The sequence below is a fragment of the Fragaria vesca genome, linkage group LG5, assembly GCF_000184155.1.
Source record: "Fragaria vesca subsp. vesca linkage group LG5, FraVesHawaii_1.0, whole genome shotgun sequence".
In the NCBI taxonomy this organism is placed as follows: Eukaryota; Viridiplantae; Streptophyta; class Magnoliopsida; order Rosales; family Rosaceae; genus Fragaria; species Fragaria vesca.
In genome coordinates this window covers 26972115-26999213 of record NC_020495.1, presented here as the reverse complement: position 1 = coordinate 26999213, position 27099 = coordinate 26972115, and the positions used below count along the sequence as shown (strand labels likewise).

General features: G+C 38.9%; 6 protein-coding genes across 6 annotated transcripts; 1 reads left to right on the top strand and 5 right to left on the bottom strand.

Annotated features, from left to right (window-relative positions):
• Window positions 1-6317: 6317 nt before the first annotated feature.
• On the bottom strand, window positions 6318-7156 carry LOC101303521. Its single transcript, XM_004300578.1, has one exon. It carries the CDS (start codon window positions 7054-7056, stop codon window positions 6559-6561), a length of 498 nt encoding a protein of 165 aa, XP_004300626.1. The 5' UTR covers window positions 7057-7156; the 3' UTR covers window positions 6318-6558.
• Window positions 7157-9134: 1978 nt separating this feature from the next.
• LOC101303231 (acidic leucine-rich nuclear phosphoprotein 32-related protein-like) lies at window positions 9135-12574 on the bottom strand. Its single transcript, XM_004300577.1, has 2 exons — window positions 11117-12574; window positions 9135-9886 (listed from the first exon to the last, which is right to left on the bottom strand). The coding sequence occupies exons 1-2, from the start codon at window positions 12233-12235 to the stop codon at window positions 9599-9601; spliced, it is 1407 nt and encodes a 468-aa protein (XP_004300625.1). The 5' UTR covers window positions 12236-12574; the 3' UTR covers window positions 9135-9598.
• An 88-nt stretch (window positions 12575-12662) lies between these two features.
• On the bottom strand, window positions 12663-15796 carry LOC101302943. Its single transcript, XM_004300576.1, has 4 exons — window positions 15166-15796; window positions 14768-14926; window positions 13033-13933; window positions 12663-12950 (listed from the first exon to the last, which is right to left on the bottom strand). The coding sequence occupies exons 1-3, from the start codon at window positions 15760-15762 to the stop codon at window positions 13130-13132; spliced, it is 1560 nt and encodes a 519-aa protein (XP_004300624.1). The 5' UTR covers window positions 15763-15796; the 3' UTR covers window positions 12663-12950; window positions 13033-13129.
• A 469-nt stretch (window positions 15797-16265) lies between these two features.
• LOC101302363 lies at window positions 16266-19182 on the bottom strand. The gene is made up of 3 exons (XM_004300574.1): window positions 18696-19182; window positions 18402-18617; window positions 16266-16658 (listed from the first exon to the last, which is right to left on the bottom strand). Exons 1-3 carry the CDS (start codon window positions 18921-18923, stop codon window positions 16578-16580), a joined length of 525 nt encoding a protein of 174 aa, XP_004300622.1. The 5' UTR covers window positions 18924-19182; the 3' UTR covers window positions 16266-16577.
• A 1389-nt stretch (window positions 19183-20571) lies between these two features.
• Window positions 20572-21734, bottom strand: LOC101302658. Its single transcript, XM_004300575.1, has 3 exons — window positions 21571-21734; window positions 21396-21458; window positions 20572-21004 (listed from the first exon to the last, which is right to left on the bottom strand). The coding sequence occupies exons 1-3, from the start codon at window positions 21664-21666 to the stop codon at window positions 20864-20866; spliced, it is 300 nt and encodes a 99-aa protein (XP_004300623.1). The 5' UTR covers window positions 21667-21734; the 3' UTR covers window positions 20572-20863.
• Window positions 21735-22821: 1087 nt separating this feature from the next.
• LOC101302078 lies at window positions 22822-24999 on the top strand. The gene is made up of 3 exons (XM_004300573.1): window positions 22822-23249; window positions 23945-24286; window positions 24492-24999. The coding sequence occupies exons 1-3, from the start codon at window positions 22962-22964 to the stop codon at window positions 24984-24986; spliced, it is 1125 nt and encodes a 374-aa protein (XP_004300621.1). The 5' UTR covers window positions 22822-22961; the 3' UTR covers window positions 24987-24999.
• Window positions 25000-27099: the final 2100 nt, after the last annotated feature.

The window sequence follows — 27099 nt, the reverse complement described above, 5'->3', positions numbered from 1 at the left end:
TGCTTCAAACGGCACCTGTAAGCAAAAAAAAATCTGAACATATCAAATTTTAGGATTCATATCGAAGATCTCAACATCGATCATCTTTACAATGATGTAACTTTTATATTCAGAAACATTATACATAATACTAGTTAGCTGTTTTTTGATCAGTGCAAATATTGGGTCTATGAGTTTCGAGTGTCAAACAATATTGAATGGTTACATATGGGGCCTACATATGGATCAATCAAAAGCTCGTTTTTGGTCAAAAGCTGTTAGTGTCACACAATATCTCCTTGGATTTTCGCTCCTCTGCTGCTTACCACATACAGAATCTAGCTTTTTGTAACCTCTCCCCCACCACCCCCGGACGTTTATTTTTAACCTTTTTTTTATTCAGTTATTATTTATTAGTTCAATTTATATAATCTTCCAAATAATTTGATTTGCTTTTTTAAGTTGCAAAGAGCTAGCAATTTTCTATAATTACGAAGCGTAAGGTCCAGTTTGGTATTGAGTTTTAAAAAATAAAATCACTTGTAATCACCATTTTGAAAAGATTTTTTATTTAGTTAAATCTTATAAGGTGTGTAACATCATGTTTTTTTAAAAATTTCTCAAAATGTTTTTTTTTAAATAAAAAGTATAAGTAGCCATGAGTTCGTCATATTTTTCGATGAATTTTTCGAACTCCCGAGCATTTCCAAAGTTTTGTTGAAGTTTCGTTGAAATCGATTTAATTATAAGTGGTGACTCGGCAGCTTTCTCTTCGTTGTTTAGTACCACATGACATGATTAGGTTGGCTGTGTGTAGAGATAATGGCTGCATTGACGCAGCTAGCTAGCATTTGTTCTTGTCATGGGATATTTGTCAAAGTGTGGAGTTTAATTTGTTTCTCTTCTTTTTCTTTGGACCACTACTCTAACCGACGCTTCAAGTCGGCTTACTATGCTTATATATATAGACCAGCTGCTTTGTTCATTTCATCTATGGAGAGTTTATCTCTCTAGAAACTTCAGCAGATTATAACTTTTGATCCATAACTCTGATTCTGAATCCGCGAGAGGATGTCCTCTTTCTATCCTTGAGGTTTGGGTTAGATTAAACGGTGATTCCTAGATGACTCGTTTTAGGACCCTCGATTTATGATCGATGTTCTTGGTGAGGATTCGTGTTGACGAGGTTAGTGGATTTGTGTAATATCACTAATATGTTTCAAATATTCTTATTTGTTATCAAAATAGTTGAAAAACATGATTTTGATCTATTTACTAAATATCTCTATTTCGAAATATGTGAAGTTTATATATAATTATGTGTTAGATCTATTGTTTGACTAGTCATGAAACATGCGAATTTCTTGATTGGTTATGCTGAAGTAAGGATGTGACACACGGTGGTATATGACTTGAAGGTCATTAGGTTCCGGTGGGGATTACTAAATTGAAGGATATCCAATAAGAAGGGATTGTGCGATATGATGAATTGCATGACTCGATATGTATACGATATACGTATTTGTAGCATGTGTAAAATGACATGGCTTTGCGGGCATATTACATTGGTTTACTCACTGAGCGCCCCTCACCCACCCAAATATCTCTGATATTTTTTGCAGAAAAATACTTAGGTTGTACCGAGCCGGGAAAAAGGTTTGACGAGCCTAGAGTGAAAAGCCTAGAAGATAGTATTGTGTTTACTTTCCACTTTGTAACACTTGTTCATGTCTTGAGATCGGCGATCGGTGGTTAAAACTCACCGAATGCTGGAGACGGGGTGTGACAAGGTGCTTATTTTAAAAATTTAGTTTAAATAATCACGATTTTATAAAGCAAGTTAGATGTTATTTTTTTAAATTGATTTTTTTTTTAAAACAAAAACAAAAAAAATTGAGTATTTGATCTCACATCAATATCAAACTAAGCCTAATTAATTAAATCGGTCAAGAATTGCGTTCTTGCTAACTTGTCTGTCAAAATGAAATGACTGGGAGAGATTGATGATGAGATGACTTTTTCCAAATGAAAGCCGGATGCTCATATATCAAAAAAAACTTTCTTGGAAGAGTGTAATTTTATGTGAGACCTTTTTGTAACATTTCTTTGTTGCAGACTTTTCATTTGTATAAACATACGTTGGTCTCTTTTGTAGGCTCATGTATAATCAATCGATCAAAAATTATTATTATTATTATTATTGTGGTTTTTGATTACAAGTAATTAGATAGTACATACGTAAGTCACATCGGTTACGTCAGTAGGTTAAAAACACATCTATACGGTCAGTATTTGGACCAAGGTTCACGAGAGTATCTTAGTAAAGCCGAACTAATCTCCTGCCAGATACGCACAAACCAGAATGCCCCTCAAACCTGCTAGTCTTAAACTGGTGAGAGTAGTTAAGACTCGAGCTAGCTCTTAACGTACATGAGGGTTCCAACTTGATCACACCAGGTGGTTTAATTGATCAAACATTATTAGTTATTGATTTCTTTTTATTAAATTAGATATTCTTGGTATGTTAAAGTATAGAATTTAGTAATGAATTTGATAAGATTTTAAAGATTCTTTCTTTATAGTATTTTCATATACAACTACAACTTAGAGGGTCACATTTTACGCTTTCACACACATGACCTCTAGAAAGTTTGAGTTGACAGCTCTCGAGATAGGTAGCAACATCTCAGCCCATTAGGTTCTCCTAATTCTCATACCCCAATAGTTCAACACAAGCAATGCGTCAAAAACTCATGATTTGTCTTTTCATGTCGTATTTTAACTATATAAAGATTATTACAATTTTATGTACCTTCTCACAAATTTTTAAAAATCTAGATAATAATAATTACATTCTCAAATCATGAAGGCCAACCATTTCAGTTTGTTCTTCCCTTGTAAAGATTCACAGCAAAATTCAATTTCTAAAATTTTTGTTCTATGCACACTTGTGTGTTGATGAATAAGATTAATTGGAAGACAAAAGTGAATCTCATATCATAACAAAATAAAGGTCATTCCGTGTAGTTGGATACAATCCTAACTCATGAATGATAAATAATAGCTGATACGGAAGATCACTTTAGAATCTACCATGGCGCTTCCAACAGAAAAGAGGTGAAAGTCTTTCTAACAATGAACTCAAATTTGTTCGTTTTTTTTTTTTTTGTATTGAACTCAAATTTGTTCATTTCAAGAGTAACAATCAATTTTTCCTCCACTTATCGAATAGATGGTGAAGCAAGTGAAAGGGGGAACACGTCAGTCATCTAAGGCTCAGGCCCCTAGACAAAAGAGTGCAAACGGAAACCAACTTGATATATTTTTTTTTTTGGGTAATGATGAATTCGTTAAGGGTCAAAGCCCAAAGCCTAAGCAAGGGCCCATATTAAATGTAGAAACAGCAAGAAACCAAACCCATCAGTCCATCACTGATCTAGAAATCGGTAGTTTCTTGAGACAAAAAGGAAGCTCCGGCAAGCTGCCGAGCTCATTACACTTCTGCATGGGGCAGGGGAGGCCATCATCTCTCAAAACAAGAGTGAGGTTAGGTGGTGGCTGAGTCGCCCATGGGGGCAGGGGAAACCAACTTGTTAGGTGGTCATGAGGATATCACATATGAGCTCGTGGTTTGTGTTTGTTCTTATTAGTAAGACCATTTTCTTAGATACTATTGAGGGTTTACTGTTTTTGTGTGGTTTACCATTCTATTGTTTACAAACCACACTCTTCATCTATTGAAATTGGGTTTGTCTACTAAGGATCCCTTGTCTACTATACCGTAAGATATGACATATCACATATGTACATGACATTAATATGTGGTTGCATGTGCTTACAAGGAGGTGGTGGGGTTGGGATTTGAAGAAACTTTGCCTAGGATTTTATAAAATATACCATATTTTAAGGTATAGTAGAATTTTCCAATAAAATTTGCTGAACAAATATTGTCCCCCTAAGCTGAATAATTGAAAAGATTGGATACCCATTTCTCACTATGTCAGGTTGTTGTTTATGTTTCTTGAAGAAGTAGACAATAGTTTTTTTTGTTTTTTGTTTTTGGGGAGTTAAAAATGGATAGTTTTATTGATCAATTATCCTCGACCAAAAGACTTATACATCAGTTGTCGCTTGTCCCAATAAACTCGCAGGTAACAAGTCTTACAAAATATAGGTAGCCCTCATTGCAAATGAGCATAAATCGAACCAACTACAAATTTCAAACTACCACAATCTAATTCCACTATAATAGAAATAATAGTCGCATAAGACCTCAAATGGTGTACAACTACATATAACATGAATGAAATTGGGATTGTCTTCCATCAGATGCTCTGTTTAGGAAATAAGGAAATTAGGCTACTTCCTTGCTCGGATTCTTAGGGCTAGCCTCTCCCCTCACAAACCTCGGGATTGTCAAATGAGTCGGAGCAGACAATAGTTATAAGGGGTGATTTTGGAAATATAAATATGAAAAATAAGAATGTGCAATTTGTAATAGAGGGAGTGTAAGTTTTACCTCCCTTCCAAAAAGGTCATTATTAGTGTCGGGGCAAAGTATGAAGTTAATTTCTTGGAGGTTAACCTTGGTTCAAGATGTTACTGAAGACATCTCACCTCTGTTGGTCTTTCTTTGGCAAATATTTGAGCGAAGATCCTTGACCTCCTAAATGTTGGGTCACTTGGGTGACCTAAGCCCCAAAAGGCATCCTCTATGTAAATTTATTCCTTCTCAAAAAAGAAAACGAACGAACTTGACTATGATGATATTCAGTGATAAGTTTTTTATTTTTTGGAAAGGGGTAATTAGTAATAAGTTAATAAGCCACCATGTTAGCAGTAAGAGCTCCCTCTTATGAGGGAAAAAAAGTGCGCGCTTACTTAAAAAGAGACTCTATAATGCTGGTTTTTATTTTATTTTCTTGTTCGAGTCAGTTTTTGACTATTTTAGGTTTTAATTTGGTTACTTGTTGAAATAAGTCACCATTTGCTTCTTTTTGGTTTTTACTTTCTTGTTTTTTAGTGGTTTTGGATACTAGTGGGCTATGTTCTAGAGAGTGCACACACGATGCAATATTTGTCCTAATGAGACGACGAGTTATTTGTTTGGTCAAATAGTCGCAGCCTTCTAGTGGTAAAATGAAACTGAGGGTCATTGGTAACTTCCAATGGCATCATAGCCGGAAAGCTGATAGACATAGTAACTTATGGTTTGTATGAGTGGTATTTTTTCGGTATGTCGCCAAGTTTATAAAGCAAATAGAGTATCCAATGATGCATTATTTGTTAAATGGTGTTTGCTAGAATGTTTAGATTTTGTAGACATGCCTAATATGTTAGGATGTTATAATATGAGATTTAGGCAAATGTCCCCCCTTTCATTAATAGTTATAACGTGGGGTTGCCGTTCTAACCTTTGTATTAAAAAAAGAATGAATGAACAGATCATAGTTTTGGGCTTTTATTGGTCTGATGAATGGAGTTGCACTTTATAGTTTATATTATGCAAGTGAACTAAATTGGGCTCTCATAGAAAAAATAATTGGGCATTTTCTTTATCCACTTAATAGTTAATAGCCTACTGCAAACACTTTGAATCATGAGCCCTATATCCACCCCGGCTCCCCAACTCTCATCCTAGTGTTGCGAGTAATACATAGAGATTGAGATTCCATACGGGTCAGGATTTGAAGGTTAATTGAGTTGGTTACACTCTTGCATGCTACTTACAGGTACAAGTTGGTGATAATTACGAATAATACATTGGGATAGTGTATGGCTCGTTACAAGTAAGGATTGAATGCCAATGGGGTTGGTCTCGCATCACAAAAGTCATTCAACGATGTTTTTAGTATGCAACTCCACACTAGATGGGTGTGCATTGCCCAAATCTTTTATTTCGCCCAAGGTCTACAAGAGTATCCGAGCAAAATAATATTATCTCCAGACGATAGCACACGAACCCGAAAAACTCTCAAACCTATTGGGCACGAGCTGGTGGGAGTTACGCTCAACACTAGACATGGGGTTTCATGCTATCAACTCGACCAACTTTACCACACCAAATGGTGTTTAACGATACATTTGAGTAGAATTGTAATTGGTTATGTCACTATTTAAAATTATTTTTAATTTCGTAACAATAAAGATAAATTACAATTTGTTGTCTGATAGTCTTTAAATTATTGTTTGAGTCTAAAAGTTAGAAATATAGAGCAGGTTTTTTTTTTTTTTTTTTAATCGAAAGAAAATTTCATTCATTTGGAAAGACTACATCACACGGTGCCAAACAGAACATGTAACACAATATACCCGGTTAGTCTTAGAGCGGCACTCTATATATTGAAGCTCCTATATATAGTTGGAAACCAAATTAGGTAGGTAAACCGCACACCACAATAAAACTGAAGGAACAAGTGAACAACATCTGAAATTCTGAATAGTAGAATCAGAGGCTCTTACATAACCTAAACCGGACTGTAGTAGAATACTTTAAATCCCAGGACAGACAAAGCTTGGCCACAAACACAAGATAGGATCGTAGTGGCCCATAATCTCACATTATCATCATCTTCATCTTCATCCAAAGCACTGATCAGTTGGGAGGGGTCCTGGAATGGAGCCCTGCTGAACAAACTGAATCCCAAACACAACCAAAATGGCAAGCAAAGACAAGTAAGACAGACCCTCAACAGCACCCAACAACCCAAATGGTCCATTAGGGAGACCTGAACCTGTTTTGGTCTTGGTGTACAAAGACCAACCAACTATTCCCAGCACAGCTAGGTAGCTCACACCTTCAAGTGCACCAATGGAGCCGCCGGGTCCGGGAGGCAGGCCGCACCCGGTGGTCTTGAGAGTGTAGAGGGACCAACCAATGACAGGGTTGGAGACTAAGCCGCCGGCTATAGCTATTTTCTCTGTGGTTGTGCTGCTGGTTTCTTCGCTAGTTTGCTTGGCCATGGATATGACCTTGAGTCGGGTGTGGAATCTGGTTGTGCTTGTTCTGTATGTGACATTGCGACCATTTGCTGGGTGTGACAAAAGAGAAGTGGATGCTGGTGTAAGAAGCAACATTTTTGAGGTTAGAGAAAGATGCAAGAGTCTGAGAGAGGGGGAGTTGGTGATTAGCTCGATTTGTCTGAACTCAATCTACTCTAAATACCTTATCCAACCGAGTCATTGGTCAGATATTGGTTCGATATATTTACCCAACTCGTCGATGTGACTCATTTTAAGACCAACCATGATTTGACTAATTGTAATTCACAATATGAAAGTAACACAATTTCATGTGCGATATGAGTCAAAAAATTATTTGATTTTTTAACTTACGACATCTCACTTATAAAGATAGGGTACTGGATTACTAGGCAACAATTCATTTTTTTAGTTCTTGTAATATTATGCCTGGTGTCTATTTTTAATATATTATTTAATTTGATAAAAGAAAGAGAATAATTTTCTTTTTTCTTATGCTTGAAGAAAGAAGAAGAAGACCACGGCTTAAAAAGAGAAAAATGTAGAGAGAAAAAGGAGGAATTTTTTTTACAGCGGCCTTTGGTCTCAGAGAGACCACCAGGCAATTCAGCACTTGTGTTACTAGAATTATACCCGCGTCTTGATGCGGTGCATACATTTACGGTGTGTTTGGATGTGGGTGAATTCCTGAGAATTTAATCAAATATAATGAATTCTCAATTTCTAAGGACGGTTTCTCTCGTTTGGATACTTATCCCGTGGAATTAGCAATTTTCACGGGAAAATAATCGTGAAATTTAGGAGCTTAAATTCCCGACTTGAATTCCTCACAAAATAAGCGTCATTTGTCAATTCCATTTTTTTTTTAAAGTTTTATTAATAACTCACACACCCTACATATGTCAGTGAGGTTTGAACCCATGACCTCAAAGTTATCAGTTAAACACCTTAACCAACCAAGCCACGGCTCACCGACAAAAACATTTGTCAATTCCATTAACTAAGGTTAGTCTGAATACAAATTCTTGTCATTTTAAAACTCTACATTATGAAATCTAAATAATGAAATTCTTAATTAATAGAATTTAAATTCATGGAATTGTAATTCTAATGGTTTTAAAATTTCTACGGACACATTATGAAATTCAAATAATGAAATTCTCAATTAATAGGATTTAAATTCATGGAATTGTAATTCCCATGATTTTGAAATTTCTACTTTATCCAAAAACAACGTTATGGAGTTGGTCAATGAGTTAATTGATTGATATAAATGTTTCTGATATGTACTTCATAGAATGTTATACATGCAAATTATACCCAGCTGTTATATTGATTATATATCTAAGATTAATGACAATATTATGGTTTCTTAAAAATAACAGAGGCAAAATGGTTAGTATACCCGCCCTTTGGCGCGGTGTAATATCCACATTATGCATATTCTACATATGTATAAGAGCTATCACAAAAATAACTTCTATACAATAAAACATCTAATCTTGTATTCTACCCAAAATATAAATGCTCTAATTATTTTGATTTGTAAGATTCATGATGTAGAAGAAACGTAAAAAATGGAGGGCAAAAAAATCTTTACCGAGAGAGAGCCTATCTAAAAATATCTAAATTACATGTTTTAGAAAAAAATAAAAAATAAAATAATTTCACTGTTCATATACTTATGATATGAACAGTTAACTATGGTTTAGTATATAGTATAACTGGATGCACTAGTAAAGGAGTTGCGGAAAGTTGCTTTGCTTTAAAGCGCTTTTGAGGCAATGTCGTCGACTAGTTCAGCTGGATGGATCTGGCTTCTATTTCCTACACTACAGTCATATAACCATTTCCCCTGTTCAACCAATAGAACACAACCACATCAGCTTCTGGGGTAACTCTGAGGTACAAGTACCCAATGCATCATATATGGTGTGTACCATTTCCTTTTGGCTTTGAGATTAAAGACCATTAGGTCCAATGTCACATGTCTTTACCTCTCGCAATCATTTGCCACCTTGTAAAATATACAAAAAAACACAAACAATTTACACGTCACCACCTGCCCAACACCAAAAAAAAAAAAAGAAAGTAGAGGAGCACATAAAGAAAGACCCAGGAGCCAACTTGATCCAATGGAACATCATTCATTTCATAAAAACTATCTACAAGGCAGTGTACATAAGCCCTTTTTTCTCCAACAAAAAAAAAAGACCTGGTTGGACAAACATAACCAAAAACAACAAGAATTTTGAGTCCCTCAATTTTCCCTCCATATTACTCCCCCTCCCTATTGAAACTGACTCCTTCCGAACCAGAACCGCCAATAACTGCCATTTGAAATCACCATACAGTAACGGCTACATATATGTAAGGAGGGGTCAAAACACCAACGACTTTTTGAAAATTCAAAAGCTCCATTGCATCCAAGGACGCAACGACTCTTTCCTTAACACACCATCATAATCATCATATATTATGTTTGTCCAGGAAGATCCATGAAAATAACTAACCGTTCTCTCTCTCTCTCTAACCCACCAACCAATCTAATCTAAATCTGAGTTTCTTCTCTGTTTCCAAGCCAAGAACAAAAGGCATCAAGAACACATAAACATTCAGCCGAGGCATCCACTGAGCGTCAACGGTGCTTCTTCGAAGACTTGCTGTACTCAACCACATCATCATCTTCCTCGTCATCCTCACCATTGTCATCTGAATCTGCAGCTTCATCTCTTTTTCTCTTCATCTGTGAAGAGGAGGAGGGAGGCAGAACCTGAACATCATTGTCGTCATCCTCTTCAACTTCCTCCTCGTCCTCTTCACCCTCACCGTCTTCATTTTCTGCGTCCATGTCACTGACGCCAGCATCTTCTTCCTCAGCCTGTGCCACTGGTTGCATTAAGTAACCTCCGCCAAAGTCTTCCTCCTGCAATTCCAATTTATATTTCTGTGAGCTCATAAATTTCAAAGATTATATTAGCAATGATAATAAGAAAAACAAGGCGGACCAATTAATATCGACTCAAATTCAGTACACATGTACATCCAGGAAAATAGGATCTAAAAATTTCCGAGGCAAACATCAAATTATTATCAAGGGATCCATCACAAGAACAGCACAACCAGAACCTAATGAATCTCACCAGCACAGTCCTACTTTACAAAGTCTACATATCAAATATTAATCATATCAATATAAACTGGTTTTACTGAGCAGAACTTACTCCTCAAATTCAGGTACTAGCAAAAGAGCTATCAGAACAGCAGAACAAGGTTTATTACTTTCTGTCGACTTCTTACCATGACATATCAAATTATAACAAACAGAACCACAAATCATATCACAATACAAAAGAAACCAGAACAAAAATATAAGAACAAAACTTTGGATATTTATCCATATCAACATGATAGAATTTATGGAATTTTCCATAGCATATGTATGCTTGGAAGAAAACAAAATATAAGAAATAGAAAAGGGGACTTTGGATTAATCCCTGTCAAAAAGATACATATGAAATTTTCAATAGCTTATGTATGCTCAGCAGATTCAAAAACCATGAAACTACATCAGAACCATGAAATCAGATGGGGCTTGAAAGCAAGTTTCTAACAGAAAAAGAAGATTGGTGACGATTCAAAATCAAACAGCAGTTTAACGAAAACATGTTTGCCCCATATTTTGAAAAGAGTCGGGACTATACTACAAAAATATGTTTTCCCAAATGTTAATATACCACAAATAGATGTTTTTTCCCGAATGTTTTGGACTCCCAAGTGTTGCAGAATTGTGAAAACAAAATTTTCATATTCAAAAGGACAAAAAATTAATTAAAAGCTAATAAATTTACCAAAAATTAAGTAGAACAGCCAAAGACTTGGGATCAGAGCAGAAAATCTAAAGAGAAACCAATCAAGAAATACAAGCATAAATATCAAGCAACCAATTTCACCCAACATGAAGCAGTTATTGCATGACATAACTACAATTATATGATCACTTCAGGCGCAATGTTTCTCATTCTCTGCAGGGAACTAAACAAACATTAGTTTGCAACAATCAATCATAAAAGCAGTAAAACTACGCACCCAAAAAAATCAGAGCAAGCTATAGATACGAATCAGGCATAATAATATAAAGAGAAGGAGCTCTCACCTCTTCCTCACCATCTTCATCCTCAACTTCATATGGCCCCTCTTCTTCAACACCCAGCTCCTCCTCCCCAGTCTCTCCATTATCATCTTCATCCCCGTCATCCTCTCCCTGCTCATGGCCATCAATCTCCCCTTCTGTGCTTGTTAACCTCCCTGTACCCTCCGGCACCACCAAACCCCCCTCATCATTGTCCACTTCCTCCTCCTCATCATCTTCATCATCATCGTCCTCGTCATCATCCTCGTCATCATCCTCAACCCCATCTTCATCATCATCACTACTCTCAATCTCATGCACCTCCACCACCTCATCATCCTCACTATCCTCCTCATCTATCTCCTCCGCCGAGTAGTTTTCATCGTCATCCTCCTCATCCTCTTCTCCATTCTCCCCGGCCACAGGAGCAACCCGGAACCCATTCTCCGTGGGGTGATTATGTCCATTCACCCTAGTGGCAGTCAAAGTCTCCTCCTCATCTGCATCACTCTCATCATCCTCATCCACATCCACGACCCCCTCAGCCGCCTCACTGTGGCCATTACTCATCCTTGACGGCCGATCTTCGCCGTCGATTTCCCCACTCCCGGGGTCATCCTCATCTTCTTCATCCTCCTCCTCCTCATCCTCGCTCTCCGGCGGCTCGTTCTCCTCCGCATCCATCTTATCCAAATACTTCAACGACTTGATCAATCCGAAAACCCTAGATCGGTAATCCTTGATCCTCGTCACCGGACACTCATACAGATCAAGCGACGTCAGCTTCAGCTGCGCCAGCGGCGCTAGATCTTCAATATACTGAATCCGATTATTCGACAAATCCAAATCCCGCAGCGAGTCCAGCCCAGCTTCCACCAGAAACTCAAGCCCGCCAGCGATTCGATTATCCGAGAGTATCAGCGACTGGAGGTTCCGCAGCCTCGGGAACTGCTCCAGCGACGAAACGCCGACGTTTGCAATCGAGAGATGCTGAAGGTTTTGGAACTTCTCTAGAAGACCCGGTGGGGGTAGCCGGCCCTGGACGCACTTCACTGCTCCATCTAGAGTCAGGACTCGAGCCGAGGCTAGGTCCGTCTCGCCGTCTAGAGCTGTCTCAATGGCTCGCTCCCAGATCTCGTCCATCAAAATAGCCAAACGGTTTCTTATCTCATACAAAACAAACCTCACAAACCTCTCCCCTCCAAATTCTCAACAAAATTTCAACAAAAACGACACCGAATTGGAATCCCTAACTCTCCAACTCTAGTTTCAGCCCCAATTCCCAATTGAAAACATCAAAACGACACCGAATTGATACCCCTAATCCCCCTCTCTTTCTTAAAACCCTAATTGTTTTTGAGATGTACGGACTCTCTTCTGCAAAGCTGGAGATGCTTCAGGAGCAACAGAGAAGAGAGAAAAAGGCCTCTTCTTTTTTTTTTTTTTCGTGGGTTTGTCTTTCTAATTTTCTCTCTCCTCTTCGTATTGGGCGAGTGGGATAAACCTCTTTGAAGGAGGGCTCGGAAGTCTTTCGCGTGGCTAGGGTTCGGGGGGCTGAACCTTCCCGACTATTGGTATTATTGCGCAATCATGAGCCGTCGGATTTGGTACGCGCGGATCGCTGACGTGGAGGTGTTGGACGGTAGAGATTGCAGGTTGGTGTGTTTGTTTGTAGGGACGCGCATGAACGACACGTCACCTTGGTGTAAATATCGGGGAGAGATGTGTATTTGCCCGTGTGATTTGAAATAATTACGAGGTTGCCACGGTGCTTACCTGACGCATGACGATGATTGATGAGTACGACACTGTTTTGGTGTTGGCATCTTCCGGACGACACGGCGTTTTCAACCATATACTGACCAAAAAACAAAAACGAGTCAGCAATAGTGAAATGCGTGAGCACCATAATTAAGGTGGGACTTTGAGTATGAGATTACCTAGTGCACCGGAAATATTGGTAAATTTAATTGACCATGAAGCTAATAATGTGTCACGTCTTAGGCTTATATACAACATAAGAATCACATGTACCACTCAGGCATCCCCACTTTGTTTGGAATTTTCACTTCCGTTTTGAACCCTGCTGCCTCTAAGCTCAGTATAGCCTGGTCCAAGCTTTGGTGGAAGCACATACTGAACAGTTGGAGAGGAACCTGATGAAGGTGGGTATCGAAACTGCCTCGTAAGTGAACTAACACTGGAGGCTGGATTTCGACTACTACTAGAACCCTTTGCGTCCTTGTCTGACTTCTGCTCTAGGTGTTGGTTTCTCTGTGGCATATCAATGTCCATTCCTACGGCAATATTCTGTGCGTTTAGTACTGCAGCGCTTCCAGGATTGACAAATGGACCCTGGGGTTGCCACAAAAGTGCTGAAAGGTTCATCACTGTTGGCTGTGCACCTTGAGAATTACCTCTACTGTCAAAATCCTCTTCTTCGGCGGGTTCAACGTTCATATCTAATCCTTCATGTGGTTTGTCAGGCCTTATCTCCGGTTGCTTCTCTCTGTCCAAATAAACGGGTAGTTCAGGTAAATCAACTTTCAGTGATGAAGATCGTCCTGAAGCGATTACAGTAGTAGGAAATGCTCTTTCTGGAGGAACAGCAGGTGTATAATTAGATGGGAGTAGATCATCCCAATTCTCCAAGAGTTCTTTGTAGACTTTCCGGAGAGTGACTTCGGTAAGTCCAGTCACCTTACAAATCTCTGCTTGCGTTTTTCGCTTGTCTTCAAGCTGGCAAGCTAGATATATAGCAGCCGCAGAAATGCTAATGGGGTTTCTGCGAGTGCAGAAGCATTTGTTGATAACAACCTCCCCAATATGAGTTGCCAGTTTCTACAAAATAATGTGAATAATGGTCAGACTTAATCAAGACAACAATTCAGTCAGTTGAAGTACAGCACCATCAACATACATCATAACTAAAGACACTAAGCCAAACCAATTCCTCTCAGGAATACCTTCATCCCCATACATTGAATTTGAAGACATTGCAAGATGCCAGTAAAGAAATAAGAAACTCTTCAAACACATTCTGAAGGTGATTAATAAACTAAATGCCATGTTTCCAGGGTTTATGAAACTGTGCTTTAATTCTGAACAACGTTATGCTTTACTATTATCATTTGGCTTCCACTAAAATGAAAACTAAAAAAATCTAGCAGATATTGTGCTTAACCAGATGTGATATAACATGGTCAGACTATCAAGACAACACTTCAGTCGATCTAAAGTTACGTTGAAGTTCAGATTTAAGTCACCACGCATGAATCCATAAACAAGTGAGGATTACAACGTCACTCCATACAATGAAAATATGCCAGTAGAGCCAATAAGAGACTCATTAAACAGATTCTCAAGGTGGTTTATAAACTAGTATGTGAATTGTTCTTGAAGATGGAAACTACCAAACTACTCTTTCTTAAGCTAGAATCTGGCAAACATTGTGCCCGAGCAGTCGTGAAATAATTTCACCTTGAGAAAAAATTTCCAAATTACTCACTCTAGTCTGGAACATAAACAAAAAATCATAAACAATGTCATATGTGTTTCCTTCAACAACCATATAACAAAATAACATCAAGGCTCATGCCAGCAGAATACCCAAATTAAGTAAGGTAAAATCAGCCAACAGCTCAAGTCCCAAATTCTGGACCAAAACAAAAGTACCTGAGCGGACGTATTGAGCTGGAGGAGAGTGCAAAACCTTGGCATATGAACCGATATGGAATTGCTGTTGATAGGCTGACTCAGCTGAAGTGCTTCCCCAAGTATCTTGATGTACTTACCAATTTCCTTCTGAGCTACATTAGCCGCAATTGATATCTCCTGCATTACAGAATCAAACAGCCAAATCATGAACTAGAAACCACAAAATGCAATCCATCGGTAACAGCAATCAGTAACAGAAACGGCTTCAACTAATTCACCTAAACAGTACAACTAGTGCTACATTATACTACAATTCACCAACAATGAACCTCAATTATAATTAGAAACCTAATTAGCACTTCAATTAACGTTGAATAATTACGATTACCAAAATCGAAAGGTCTAGAATTGAGTACCTGAAGGGTCCTGGGCTCTTGGGCCTCCCGAATGGCCTGGACCAAAGCAGCAGTAGCTAGGGCTTCAACGCTGCGATTCCTCAAGCAAGTAGTGGAGCAACAATCCCTAAACAACTGAAACGCGTGGTCCGAAATATCATAATCCAATCCCAAAATCGAAGCTACATCGATAATCTGCATATACGCCCTGAGATTATCCACCACGACGGTGGAGGACGTCGACGACGCGGAGGAGAGTTCAAGCACGCGCTCGAGCTCGGCGAGGTGGCCGGAGAAGGAGAGGGAGGAGCGGAGGTAGAGAGGGCTGGGCTCGAGGGACCAGGTGGAGAAGGCGGTGATGAAGCCCGTGGGCTCGAAAGGGTCTTCTTCGGAGTCGTCTGGAACGTCGTCGTTTTGAGGTGGCGGAGGAGGTGGGGTTGGGAGGTCGGAGGTGACAAGGCAGAGAGGGGTGTCTTGGGCGCGTAGGTGGAAGAGGTGGTGGAATTGGGATTGGCGCTCTTCCACCACGCGCCCGCAGGAGGTGCACTCCGTGATGGAACGACGGGAGGTTGTTGTCGCACACCGCCCTTGTCCGCCCGAGCAGTACGGACACTTCATTTTTCTTACTTCCCTGGTTTGCTCACGCCAAATTTCTTCTTCACAATGGTCCACCTTTATTTAGGGGTCAACTAATATATACATGCCAATTTCCTACACTGACCTTCTAAATGTACTAACGCGATTCTTGGAAACATTATAGAGAAGCTTAGATAGACAAGCGCGACAAACACTTGGTCTAGACGAGCGAGCTGGTTTTGAAATTTCAACACTCCGAAACACTATAAAAGCCACAGATAGACCAAATCGACCAACTCTTGGTCTAAGTGAGCGAGTTCATCTAGGTACCAACCCTAGTCTAACATTGCAATGTACCATTGAAAACCCTTTTTCTCACATGTTAACTCTAGGTTTGTCAAATGAGGAAATCATATTGAGAATAGCACGAACTTATCTCCCCTTTGATCGAGTCTGTTAAAATGACCATAAAATTTAAGAATTACAGAGCTGTGGATGTTCTATAAGACAATAAACAACAATTGGTATCCAGATGACAAGGCAGTGGAAGGTGAGGAGGCTTAAGAAATTTCTTTTCACTCTGAACTTTATAAGAATAAATATCAATATCAATATTACTGCACCTTTCACTCATCTACTTGACAGGTTGTTTCAGTTTTACTACTAACATGGCAAGATTGTGATATCCAAAACTGGAACAATGAGAACCTAATTCAATACATTGTTTAAGATTTTTTGTTCCCTATGAAAACATGAATTGAGTATGACTACACATCACCACCACTCGCAAACTTTGGGCAGCACATGAGCAGTTGTAATTTCAGGATGAAGGAGGTAGACTTGAACCCGGGTACAAATCATCGACCACTGCTCGTTGAGGGCAAGAGTTCCCTAGCTTTATCTGGATGCTTCAGTGCTTTTGTAAATTCTCGTGCACTCTGATATGAAAAGAAGAAACTTGTTAAATCTTTACAATACATAAATTTATGCCTGTTATAAGATACAGGAATTCACAAGGTGGGAAGTTGCTCAAGATTCAAACAGCAACTCTATGTCTGTGTTTTTTGAGTGCACAAGGTAATCATATTGCTTAAGGTCACGATTAACATGTCATGCCAAGAAACTAAATGACTATGTTTCACAAATGGACTGACATCAAAATATTATTTTCAAAACACAAACATATTAAAAGACGCTTAAAACCATAAGCAGCAAGTTTGTTATAAAGACATCTGGCAGGCATTTGAACATCCTCACAGAATAAAACATCATGCATAAAAAAATATTATGTACAGGTCACCCACGGATATATGAGAAGATTATCCGATGCTAATTACTCTTTAACCGCAAAGCAATGGAAAACTAGCATAATGCAAGTGATCTGGGAGGTAGCTAGATAGACCTTTATCTCTATAACACCGAAGTGATCAGGTTTTGATATAAAATCCTTGTCCCATGCAAAAAACCACAACTTCTTGGGTTTAGTTTGGTTTTGCATGATGATGCAAAAACAAAACCAGACAAAATTGGAAAATCAAAGGAAGCCAGCTAGAACATGTAATCCAATAAGAAGAGCCTATCTCAATCATCTCTTCCAAATGGTATAAATCACACGAGATGTGTATGAGCATCCAACACATCTCAACATAACATGTCACATGTGTCCAATGTACTGGAAGTGGCTGAATCTGAACTTGACTTCCTTTAACCAAGTTAGTGCACAGATACAGATCCTACTAAGTAACCTGCACGTCTCTCATTCTGTCCTACTCTGAACAGTTAACTCTGCATCTGAGTTGCATTCGCAAAATGAATCAGTTACCTCACACATAGGGTGAAACTCAACTCTCAGTAAATAGTTCCTTTGTGAGCCTACAATCACCAAGTCTTGTTGTCAAATGCCAAAAGCAAGATGGTGATAGAAACACAACCCAATCCGACCACAATATGAGTTGTTACTTGTCACGCCTGTGGTTGGATCATACTCTATGTATAACTGAACAGAGATAGATTTATGGATCTTAATCAAACAGTCAGACCAGGTGTGTAAGTTTCCAAGTACTGTTATAGGGAGTAGTTACAAACCTTCTAGATGCTAAGTTGCTTGGTGCTAACACTATGTATAACTACAGATACCGCATATATGCTTTCCACTCTTTCAGCAGTCTTACGACTTCATATCTGCCACTTAGATATCTTATACTGACACTAGGAGAGAAATGATGGCAGCATAAAAAAGTCAGAAGGGTGCAGGGGCCAGGGTTCAAACCATCCCCAGTGGAATTGAACAATCCAACAAGAACGAAACTAATACAATAATAACAGTTGTAATCTACAACAAGCCTTCACGCCATACCCTAGTGGTATAAACAAACAGGAAGAGTGATAATGCAGCAGAAACTTAACCATCTTATACTCACAATTGAATAGATGCTAATGCCAAGTAACAAATGTTCATTTCACGAAAAGCCAATTTTGCAAGCTTTCTACTTAACCCCAAACTCTGAAATAATATAAAACAAAAACAAAGATCCTGTACAGTTACACTACATTGCTTCATCGGTATTCAAAGTTAACTACCAAACAATCTTACCATCACTAGTCGAACTTAAAAACTTCCTAAACAACAATGTAGTTTCGATAAGCTTGAATGGCTAAGACAAAAAGGGAGGAAAACTCACAGCAGATTGGACCGGAGGTGGATCCAGATCGACGGATCGCACAGACATCTTGGCGATCTCGGAAATGGCAGAGTCACGAACACCAGGAAGGTCACTGGTCAAGTCCTCATAAGCAGCCTCAAAGGCCTCTTGCCAGAATCTGGGCAATCTGATCCGACGGCTATTAGTGTACACATCCCACATGTGCTCCACCACCTTCTCCCTCTCCTCCATTTCCTGCAACACAATCACATATCAGAGAGATCCAACTCAACCCCACCCCAATCACAAGCTCCACAAAACCTAAACACTCACGAGAACATCGAGATCGTCGTGAATAGGGGAATCAAATTCGTCGGAGAAGCGGTTAAGGTTGCCGGCGGACCACCGGAGCGTGACGGTGCCGGTGAACATAGACCAGAACGCGAGGAGCAAAATCGCCGCCAATGCCCAGAACTTGTACCTGCCTTTCCCGAGGCTCGAATCGGAGCTATCCTTCTTGGCCGCCGCCGTCGTCGTCGGGAGGCCATCGTCATCCTTCATCTCCGATCAAGAGACGAAACTCCGATTTTCCAATTTAGGGCACTAGAATTTTGAGTTGGGTATTGCTATTTTTAGCTTCGTTGTAAAACCCAGGTGTGGGATTTTCACATTGTGATGTGGACTGTGAGATTGGGAAAGGAGTGGAGTGATGGAGAGAGGTTCTTTTCTCTGCTTTGTGGATTTTGCTGTTTCAGGGAAAGAGGGTGGGGAGGTGTAGAGTGTTACTGTGCCCCCACCACATTGTATTATGTTTTTGATTGAGTTGACATCATTAGATTTTAATTTTTAGGGGGCGGAAGGCGGGGAATTTCTGGCCGTTGGATGGCGCATGATCTAGACTTTGTCTTTGTATTTTCTCAGATTAGTAATATTTTTTATCACCGACTTGGCGTTTGGTTTATTTTAGTGATTCGAGTAGATGTGGACTGGGTATCGGTTCGGGTTCTGGCCAAACTGTAAGGACTGCACCGACGAAATTGGTTGCCCAATTTTATGTTTTTCAAATAAATAACTAATGTGTCATAATGAGTCTGTTGTACGTCAAATTCACGACCTCTAATTTATTAACAGATATTTATGTTAATTAACTAAACTGTATTGACTGGTTGTCCAATTTCAATAATTCATTTTATAGATCAAATAACAATTTTGATAATTAAATCGGTTATTCTTTAAATTATATCAATGTTTTTTTTTAACGAATTAAACGTTAATCTATTAAAATAATGATAGTTAAAGGCACGTAATAGTTTACTATGGATCTTGACATGAATTTAGAGACTCAGTATAACATGTCTTTGACAACAACCCATAATCAAAGAACCAAAAAACGCCGTTGTTAGGAAGAGGTCCGAGCGTATCAAGCAATTTGCCTACTTATTTTTCCTACATCTGAAACCACCCTATGCAAAGGGGGCATAGACCAAACTTCGGCTTCCTCTTTAATGGGATTGCTTAGCCAGTTTCCCAACATTCACGTACACCACCAATACTCGCAACCTTAGGATGGTTATTACTCCCCATAGGTCTCCCACCACGCTTCTTCTAAGACGGAAAAACCACAATGCAAACCATAAAATGTTAAAAATCATCTTCAGATGGTGGCTGGTGGAATTAGTAGCTAGCTAGGGTGATTGAAAAGTTTTAGTTGTTCAAGTGACACGGCTAATCGAGTACTTTATTATGCATGGGACACTCTTTAATTTTTATTTTAGGCTTAAAGTGATACTATTAACACACTCCACCATGATAACAACATGAAACAAATTCAAACGACTAACTTATAATAAAAATAAAATATGTAGATATGAAAATAAATAGGATGTGTTAATAATAAAAATGAGGGTGTTAGCTTTTATTTTATGCATTGCATATAATAGAATCTTCGAGCACTAAACCCATATTTGACAACCGACACATACTTGGCAGTTTCATCTCGATCATAATCGTAAAACGAGCAGGAAGCAGCAAAAGGTCGAAACGAAGGCGTGCGCAAGAAACAGATGGCTTCTTCAACCTGCCCATGGCATGGCTAGTTCGACCTGATATTTTCCTATATTGGTATAAAAGTCCATGATTTCATGTTATTAATTAAACTCGATGGTGATTACTGATTAGCTATTCTCTGTTTTTAATTACTTGATAATATAACAAAAAGAAAATTTAGTAACATCAAAACTGATCATATTTACAAGGAAACTCCTCCGGATATTTACAAGAAGATCACATGGCATGGGCTAGCAAAGCTCTTCAGGATCACAAAGCTATGAAGGTCCGTCACGAGACTACCTAAGAAGGCCAGCCATGGGACTTCACATCACTTCGAAACTCTTCTGGTATCATGAAACTAAGTGAAAATTACAAAGATTGATGTAACAAAAGATATTTACATCCATTGTGTAGAACTTTCTAGCTCTGGTTCGAACGCAAATTAAAGCCACCTAAAATGGGGCTGTTACTACATCCCTTAGTTCTGATAATCGGAAATGATGTGCTGAATACTCAAATTCCTCCACCGAATCCGTCACTTCGTCTCCATTTTGCTTCATCACAGTAATCCCACTCGCCACCGGCACCAACCCCTGCAAATTAAGCCACAAGTAATTAGCTTAATTATGACCCTAACTATAAAACTCTAGCCTAAAATTTGGTTTTGACACTAAAATCTTAGTTTCAGGAGAGTCGCACAGTACTAATTGGAAACAAGGGAAGATCGATGCACATGCAATACCACCATTTTTACACTGAATTATAGCACAAATTCTACAACACATATACTTTCACTAAACTAAACGAATCGTTTGCAATCCGGCATCCTAGAGAGGGAGAGATTCTATGATCGTCTTAGCACTTACAGAAAGAACATATATGCACGACTTGTATGAAATTTCAAAGTCCGTGAAACCATGGCCATTATAGATCAATGGGTTTTCCTGTTATATACATATCCTGAACCAAGAAGGCAAGAATTACCTCGGTGAAAATGCGCTCTGCTTCTTCTATATTCTTTGTATTCATTACATACTCAGCTGCCTCCTGCCATATCAAAACCATGATCATCACCATAAAACCCGGGAAAAACGAAGAAGAAGGAAACAAAACTCATACGCAGAATTAGAAACCCAGAAACCTTATATGAAATACTTACCCTTGCATACTTGATTTGATGAAACCCTAGCGTTCTCGGCTCACTTTCTATTGATGATTTCCTTCCAATCCGTAGCAGCTGCGATGCGCCTTCCATGGTTATTCAGAAACAGAAAGATCGAGAAAGAGATTTATCAGTTCCAAACATCCAGTGCAAATGAGAATGGTGCTGAGGACGACGTTAAGGGTTTATATACAAAGCAAAGCGATGAGGCTTCGGGTCATCATGTGTGAGCTACTACACCACGTAATCTAACGTGGCGGCTTCAGACCATAGAGTATGAATGCGTGGCATGCAGAGGATGGGTGTAGGGGTGAGAAGGATCATTTTGGCGGGTGATACTAATCTGGTTCCCTTTGATTTTTTTTTGGAAGTATCTGGTTTCCTTGATTTTTTGAAAGTATCTGGTTTCCTTGATGTGGAAACTCCTTTGGTAAGCCGACCTTTCCAAATCAAGAATATCTGGGCGGTTGAAAGAGGACACCTGGGTGCTTCACGGTGCTTGGAAAAAGAGACGAACCAGGAAGCACCACGAGGACGTAAGAGGTCAAGTTCTTGGCGTATTTTACTACTTCAATCAGAGACCAAGTTCAATCATTCAAAGCTAGTTCTCTTTGTTATAAACAAGCTCATGTTATAAACAAGCTCATAAAATATATGGGAGTATTGAGTTTGATGAGTTGATTCACACCCACCCCATCTTCTCTTCTCACGTTTTAGGTAGAATCTGATGAAATAGAGCAACGTTTTTCAGCTAACCCTTGAGAAAGTTACTCATTTATGTTGCTACATGGTCATTTCTCATTATATTGTCACATTTTTTTTTCCTCCATATACCATAGCATGCGTTGTGTTCTGTCTTTGTAAAATTCAACGTTCGTCAACATAGCTATGCATGTAAAGTACTAGTGTGATGATTCTCGATAAAAAGAAGGAAGTGTTACAAATTTGACCAACAAATATGCTTACGTAACAACGTAATCTCATGCAGTATTTGCCAAAGTTGAACTATTTTAAGATCATATTCATATGGAATATTGGAGATGATTCTCCTTAAAGTTCCATTTACGTTGAAGAAATTGATTACGTGTTACAATTTTTTAATGAAAATATAAAACGTGACTCGAGCTCCTAATATAGAAAGTTAACAAATCAAATTATTCATCTATAAATCGTGCCCACATGAGACCTACAAGCAAGGACAACCTTTGGCAAATTCACGACCACCCTAGTTTCCCCACAAAGGCCCCTCTTTTCCCTCATCAGCTAGATTAATTAGGAGGAAGGAGATGAACACGTTTGATCAAGCCCTAAGTTCTTCGCATCTTTTCCTCTCGATCTCTTCACTTTCTCGGCCGTGATCACTTCCATGAGACGTCGTTGTTATACACATGAGGAAGCTTTGTCCGAATATTGATAGAGACGATGGCCTCGAGACTGTTCTCGAGGTCCCTATACCGGAAGAGATGTTCACTAGTATGGGAAGCAATGTCACCTTACGGTGGCAAAACATGCAGACATGGATGAAGGCTCAGACCTCCGACAAATGGTCGGCGCCGGTCATTGCCGGACGTTTTAATGAGCTCCGGTTCTTGCTTTACCTTGTAGGCTCTCCTCTTATCCCTCTTCAAGTTCAGTTGGGTCATACCGTTCACCGTCCAGTTAGAGATTCTTCAATTGTAAGGATATCCATGAATCCATATCATTTTGTGGTTTGTCATCAATCCATATCTCGTTTTCGTTATAGTACATTTTTCGTTTCTTTAATTACGTCAAATATCAAATATCGTTGCGGCATGATCCATAATTCCTTATATCACTTGCCACAGAGATTTATAGCTCAATAAGCTTTACGCTATCTTTTTTTTTTTTTTGATGAATAAGCATCACGCTATCACATACTTGAAAAATAAGATTAGAATCGAACTAGCTCTAACCGTGAATTACATGCGATAAAAGACGATCTGAATTAAATCGAACACTTTTGAAGTAATAGGAAAAAGAGCTTCAATCATTCTCGGTACACGTATTGTGCAAGTATACAAGGTCATATTCCTAACAATATTTGACATTTTCAGTTAACAGCATGTAACATTTTCCATTAGTTTCGGAACTTTATATATGTGTGTTTATGTATATGATGGTCTAGAGATTTGTATATTGAGGCATTAAACTGTAAACTACATATACTGTGCCGCATGAATCTCATTCAGAAACGTGTTTAGTAAAAATATGGTACAAGTAACAAAAGGCAAAGCCTCAAACAAAATCAAGAAGATAAAACTTGTTTCGATCACTTGTATATATTATCAATAAAGAATTGAATAAGTCTTGGTGTGGAATACTATTGATTCTTTCTCGTTCATGTTTACAGCAAGCTTCAACTGCCAAGTACATTGTGCAACAGTACACAGCGGCGACGGGAGGCCAAGCGGCATTGAACGCAGTAACCAGCATGTGTGTTACCGGGCAGGTTAAGATTAGTGCATCAGAATTTCACCAAGGGGACCTGAGCCTCGAGGTGAAAAAGAGCGCCGCCGAGAGTGGTGGATTTTTGCTTTGGCAAAAGAATCCAGACTTGTGGTGCTTAGAGCTTGTTGTGTCTGGCTGCAAGGTCATATGTGGAAGCAATGGCAAGCTTTCTTGGCGGCATTCCTCTAACCAACAAACTCCCATCTCACAAGGTCCTCCTAGACCCTTGCGTCGTTTTCTCCAGGTATACTTTCATTCTTCAACATATATGTTGGTCTTTCTGAAAAATATACATGACAAGGTTTTCTCAGAACGAGACTATAGTAGTAGGAACTGCTTTCATTTCTAATTCGTGATGCAACTATTTTCATGATCAGAACTGTTACTAGTGCACTTAATATGCAGACAAAACCCTCTAGCTTGTTCTAATAATTGGAAAACTTCTTTAGGGTTTGGACCCAAGAGCCACGGCACTTCTATTCGCAGATGCAATGTGCATCGGCGAGAAGATCATCAACAATGACGACTGCTTCATACTCAAGCTGGAAACAAGTCCGGCGATTCGCGAGCAACAAAGGGGTCCAAACTATGAGATAATCCACCACACAATATGGGGATACTTCAGCCAACGTTCTGGTCTCCTTGTACAATTCGAGGACTCAAGGCTACTTAGGATGACCAACAAGGGAGACGACACAGATGTGTTCTGGGAAACCAGCACTGAGTCTTTCATACAAGACTATAAGTACGTTGAAGGACTCAACATTGCGCACAGCGGAAAAACACGAGTCAAGGTTTTCAGATATGGCGAGCAGTCTGCAAACCACAAGAGGGAGATGGAAGAAACGTGGAAGATTCATGAGGTGGATTTTAACATATGGGGTTTGACTGCTGAGAGCTTTCTGCCTCCTGCTGATATAGATAAGAAGAAGCAGGACAGTTGATTCATGCATCATCTGAGATTGAGCATAATGAAACAGTAGAAATTATGTCTTTCAATTTTTTCCCTTTTTGGTGAGAAGAGATAGCTAAAATGAGAATCTGTAAATACTAGCGAAAGGAAGCAATGTATGCATGGCAAAAGAAAAAGGTTTTGGAACAATATTTTCTATTTTTTATTTTTTCGAATTCATTGAGGTACGTATACTGTTTTGTTAATGTAAATCTTCAGTTTTCGTAGTCATTATTCTTGTTTCTTTAGGGAGAGATCGATCTTCCTCTACATTGTAAAGATTCACATTTTTTTGTTCCATTACGAATACCCCAACATTATATTCTTACTTTACAGCTATTAACATGCATATGCGAATGTAATAATGTAATAATTAGCTCCAAATCTCGGCTTAAAAGACAAAAAAAAATGCCGTTAAAAAAAAGATAAAAAAAAATATATAGGAAAGCTTTTTTAGAGGTAATTATGGAATTAAAAGACAAAAAGAGAATAGACGACTTGATGACTTACCCTCTTTTGCAACAGATATGGAGGAAAGCTTCATTCCTCGGCAGCTCATACTGCTGGTGTGCTTGCCATTGGAGTGATGGGTTCTCCTGTAGCGGCCAACTGAATTCCATGGTGGCGTCGGAGCTCCGTATATTTGTTTTTCATTTTACGGAATTTTTTTTTTGCCTTTCCATTTATTCTATATCGGTCGATTTAGATGGATGTTTCCTTCCATAGCTTGTATTAGGCCGATGTAGGTCTTTTATTTGGTTGAGAGGTTATAAGACTGTCTTATTAAGACAGCACCAACATTCTCACTCTCCCTTCAACACAATAACTTACCTAGCTATCTCTTTCTCCTATTTCTTTGTCTCTTTGATCTCTTTTCTCATGAGCAACAATGCTCCTTCGATCTCATGGTAAAACAATTTTTCCCTTGCTCCACCTTAGAGCTAAAGACCCTTGCTGCCCGTCGAGATCGAGATATGGTTTCCTTGCTTCACCTATAGTGCTAGTCTTTCCTTTCTTAGTTTGTATTGGGCCTTTTCTTAGGACTTTGAGTTTTTGGGCTGGGCACTTGGAAGTCATTCATTCACAAGCTATAAATAACAAAACAGAAAGCTCCAAATCAGGTTTTGTTTAGCCTCCCGACCATTTGTTTATCTTATATCATGATCCGGCCGCTCTGCGCGCTTAAATAGTTTGAGGACAGTATGCTTCATATTTCTTGAAATTAGACTATAAGAAAAGCTACTTGGAAGCTTATTTATAAACAATGAATGTGGCAGTGATGATGTTTGAGGGCTTTGCTGAGCTTAATTAGTTTGAGGACGACATATGATTTAACGGGTCTTATGGGAATAAAATATATACGAGTATCATAGAAATAAGTGCTTTTGATTTACTACAAGCTTAACGACAAATCAATAATACTAATCTAGCAAAATTCTAGGGTGATAATTAAAGATCTCCTTTAAAGATACTTAGTGGGTTAAATCTAGAGTTTCGTCTTATTTTAGATAATTAAAGATCTCCGGGTTAAATCTGGAGGTGAATTAATTCTGCTTCTCGTACGTAGGTTATTCCTTAACCCACCACTACTAGGAGAAGCAGACAAAAGTCAAAACAATATCTAATTTTCCCGAAACTATTTGTGCAGTCAACCACAGTACCATATACCTTTTAGAAAAAAAAAAAACCATAGTACCGTATATACGGACTCAAGCTCTCATAGTCGACCAAATCGTTCGTACTATTTTGTCCGGTTTCGTCAGGAGAATCAGACACGTGAGGACACAAGACGACATGAGCATAAAGGGTAGAACTGTCATTTCATATGACATGAAGTAAATGCATAGGTAAGCAAAAAGGGACGCCGGATACGGGTTTACCGCAAAGCCCCGTTATCCCGTATTCTAGATTCGGGTTTACCCCACAAATCAGCCATAGTACCATATATATGTATTAATATATACACGAAGTCCACAGCTCATAGTCAACCAAACCCTACAAGACGACACGAGCGTAAAGGGTAAAACTGTCAGTTCAACCATGAAAATATTAGTGGGTCTGTCAGGGAAATATTTGCATAGGCAAGTATATAGGTAAGCAAAAAG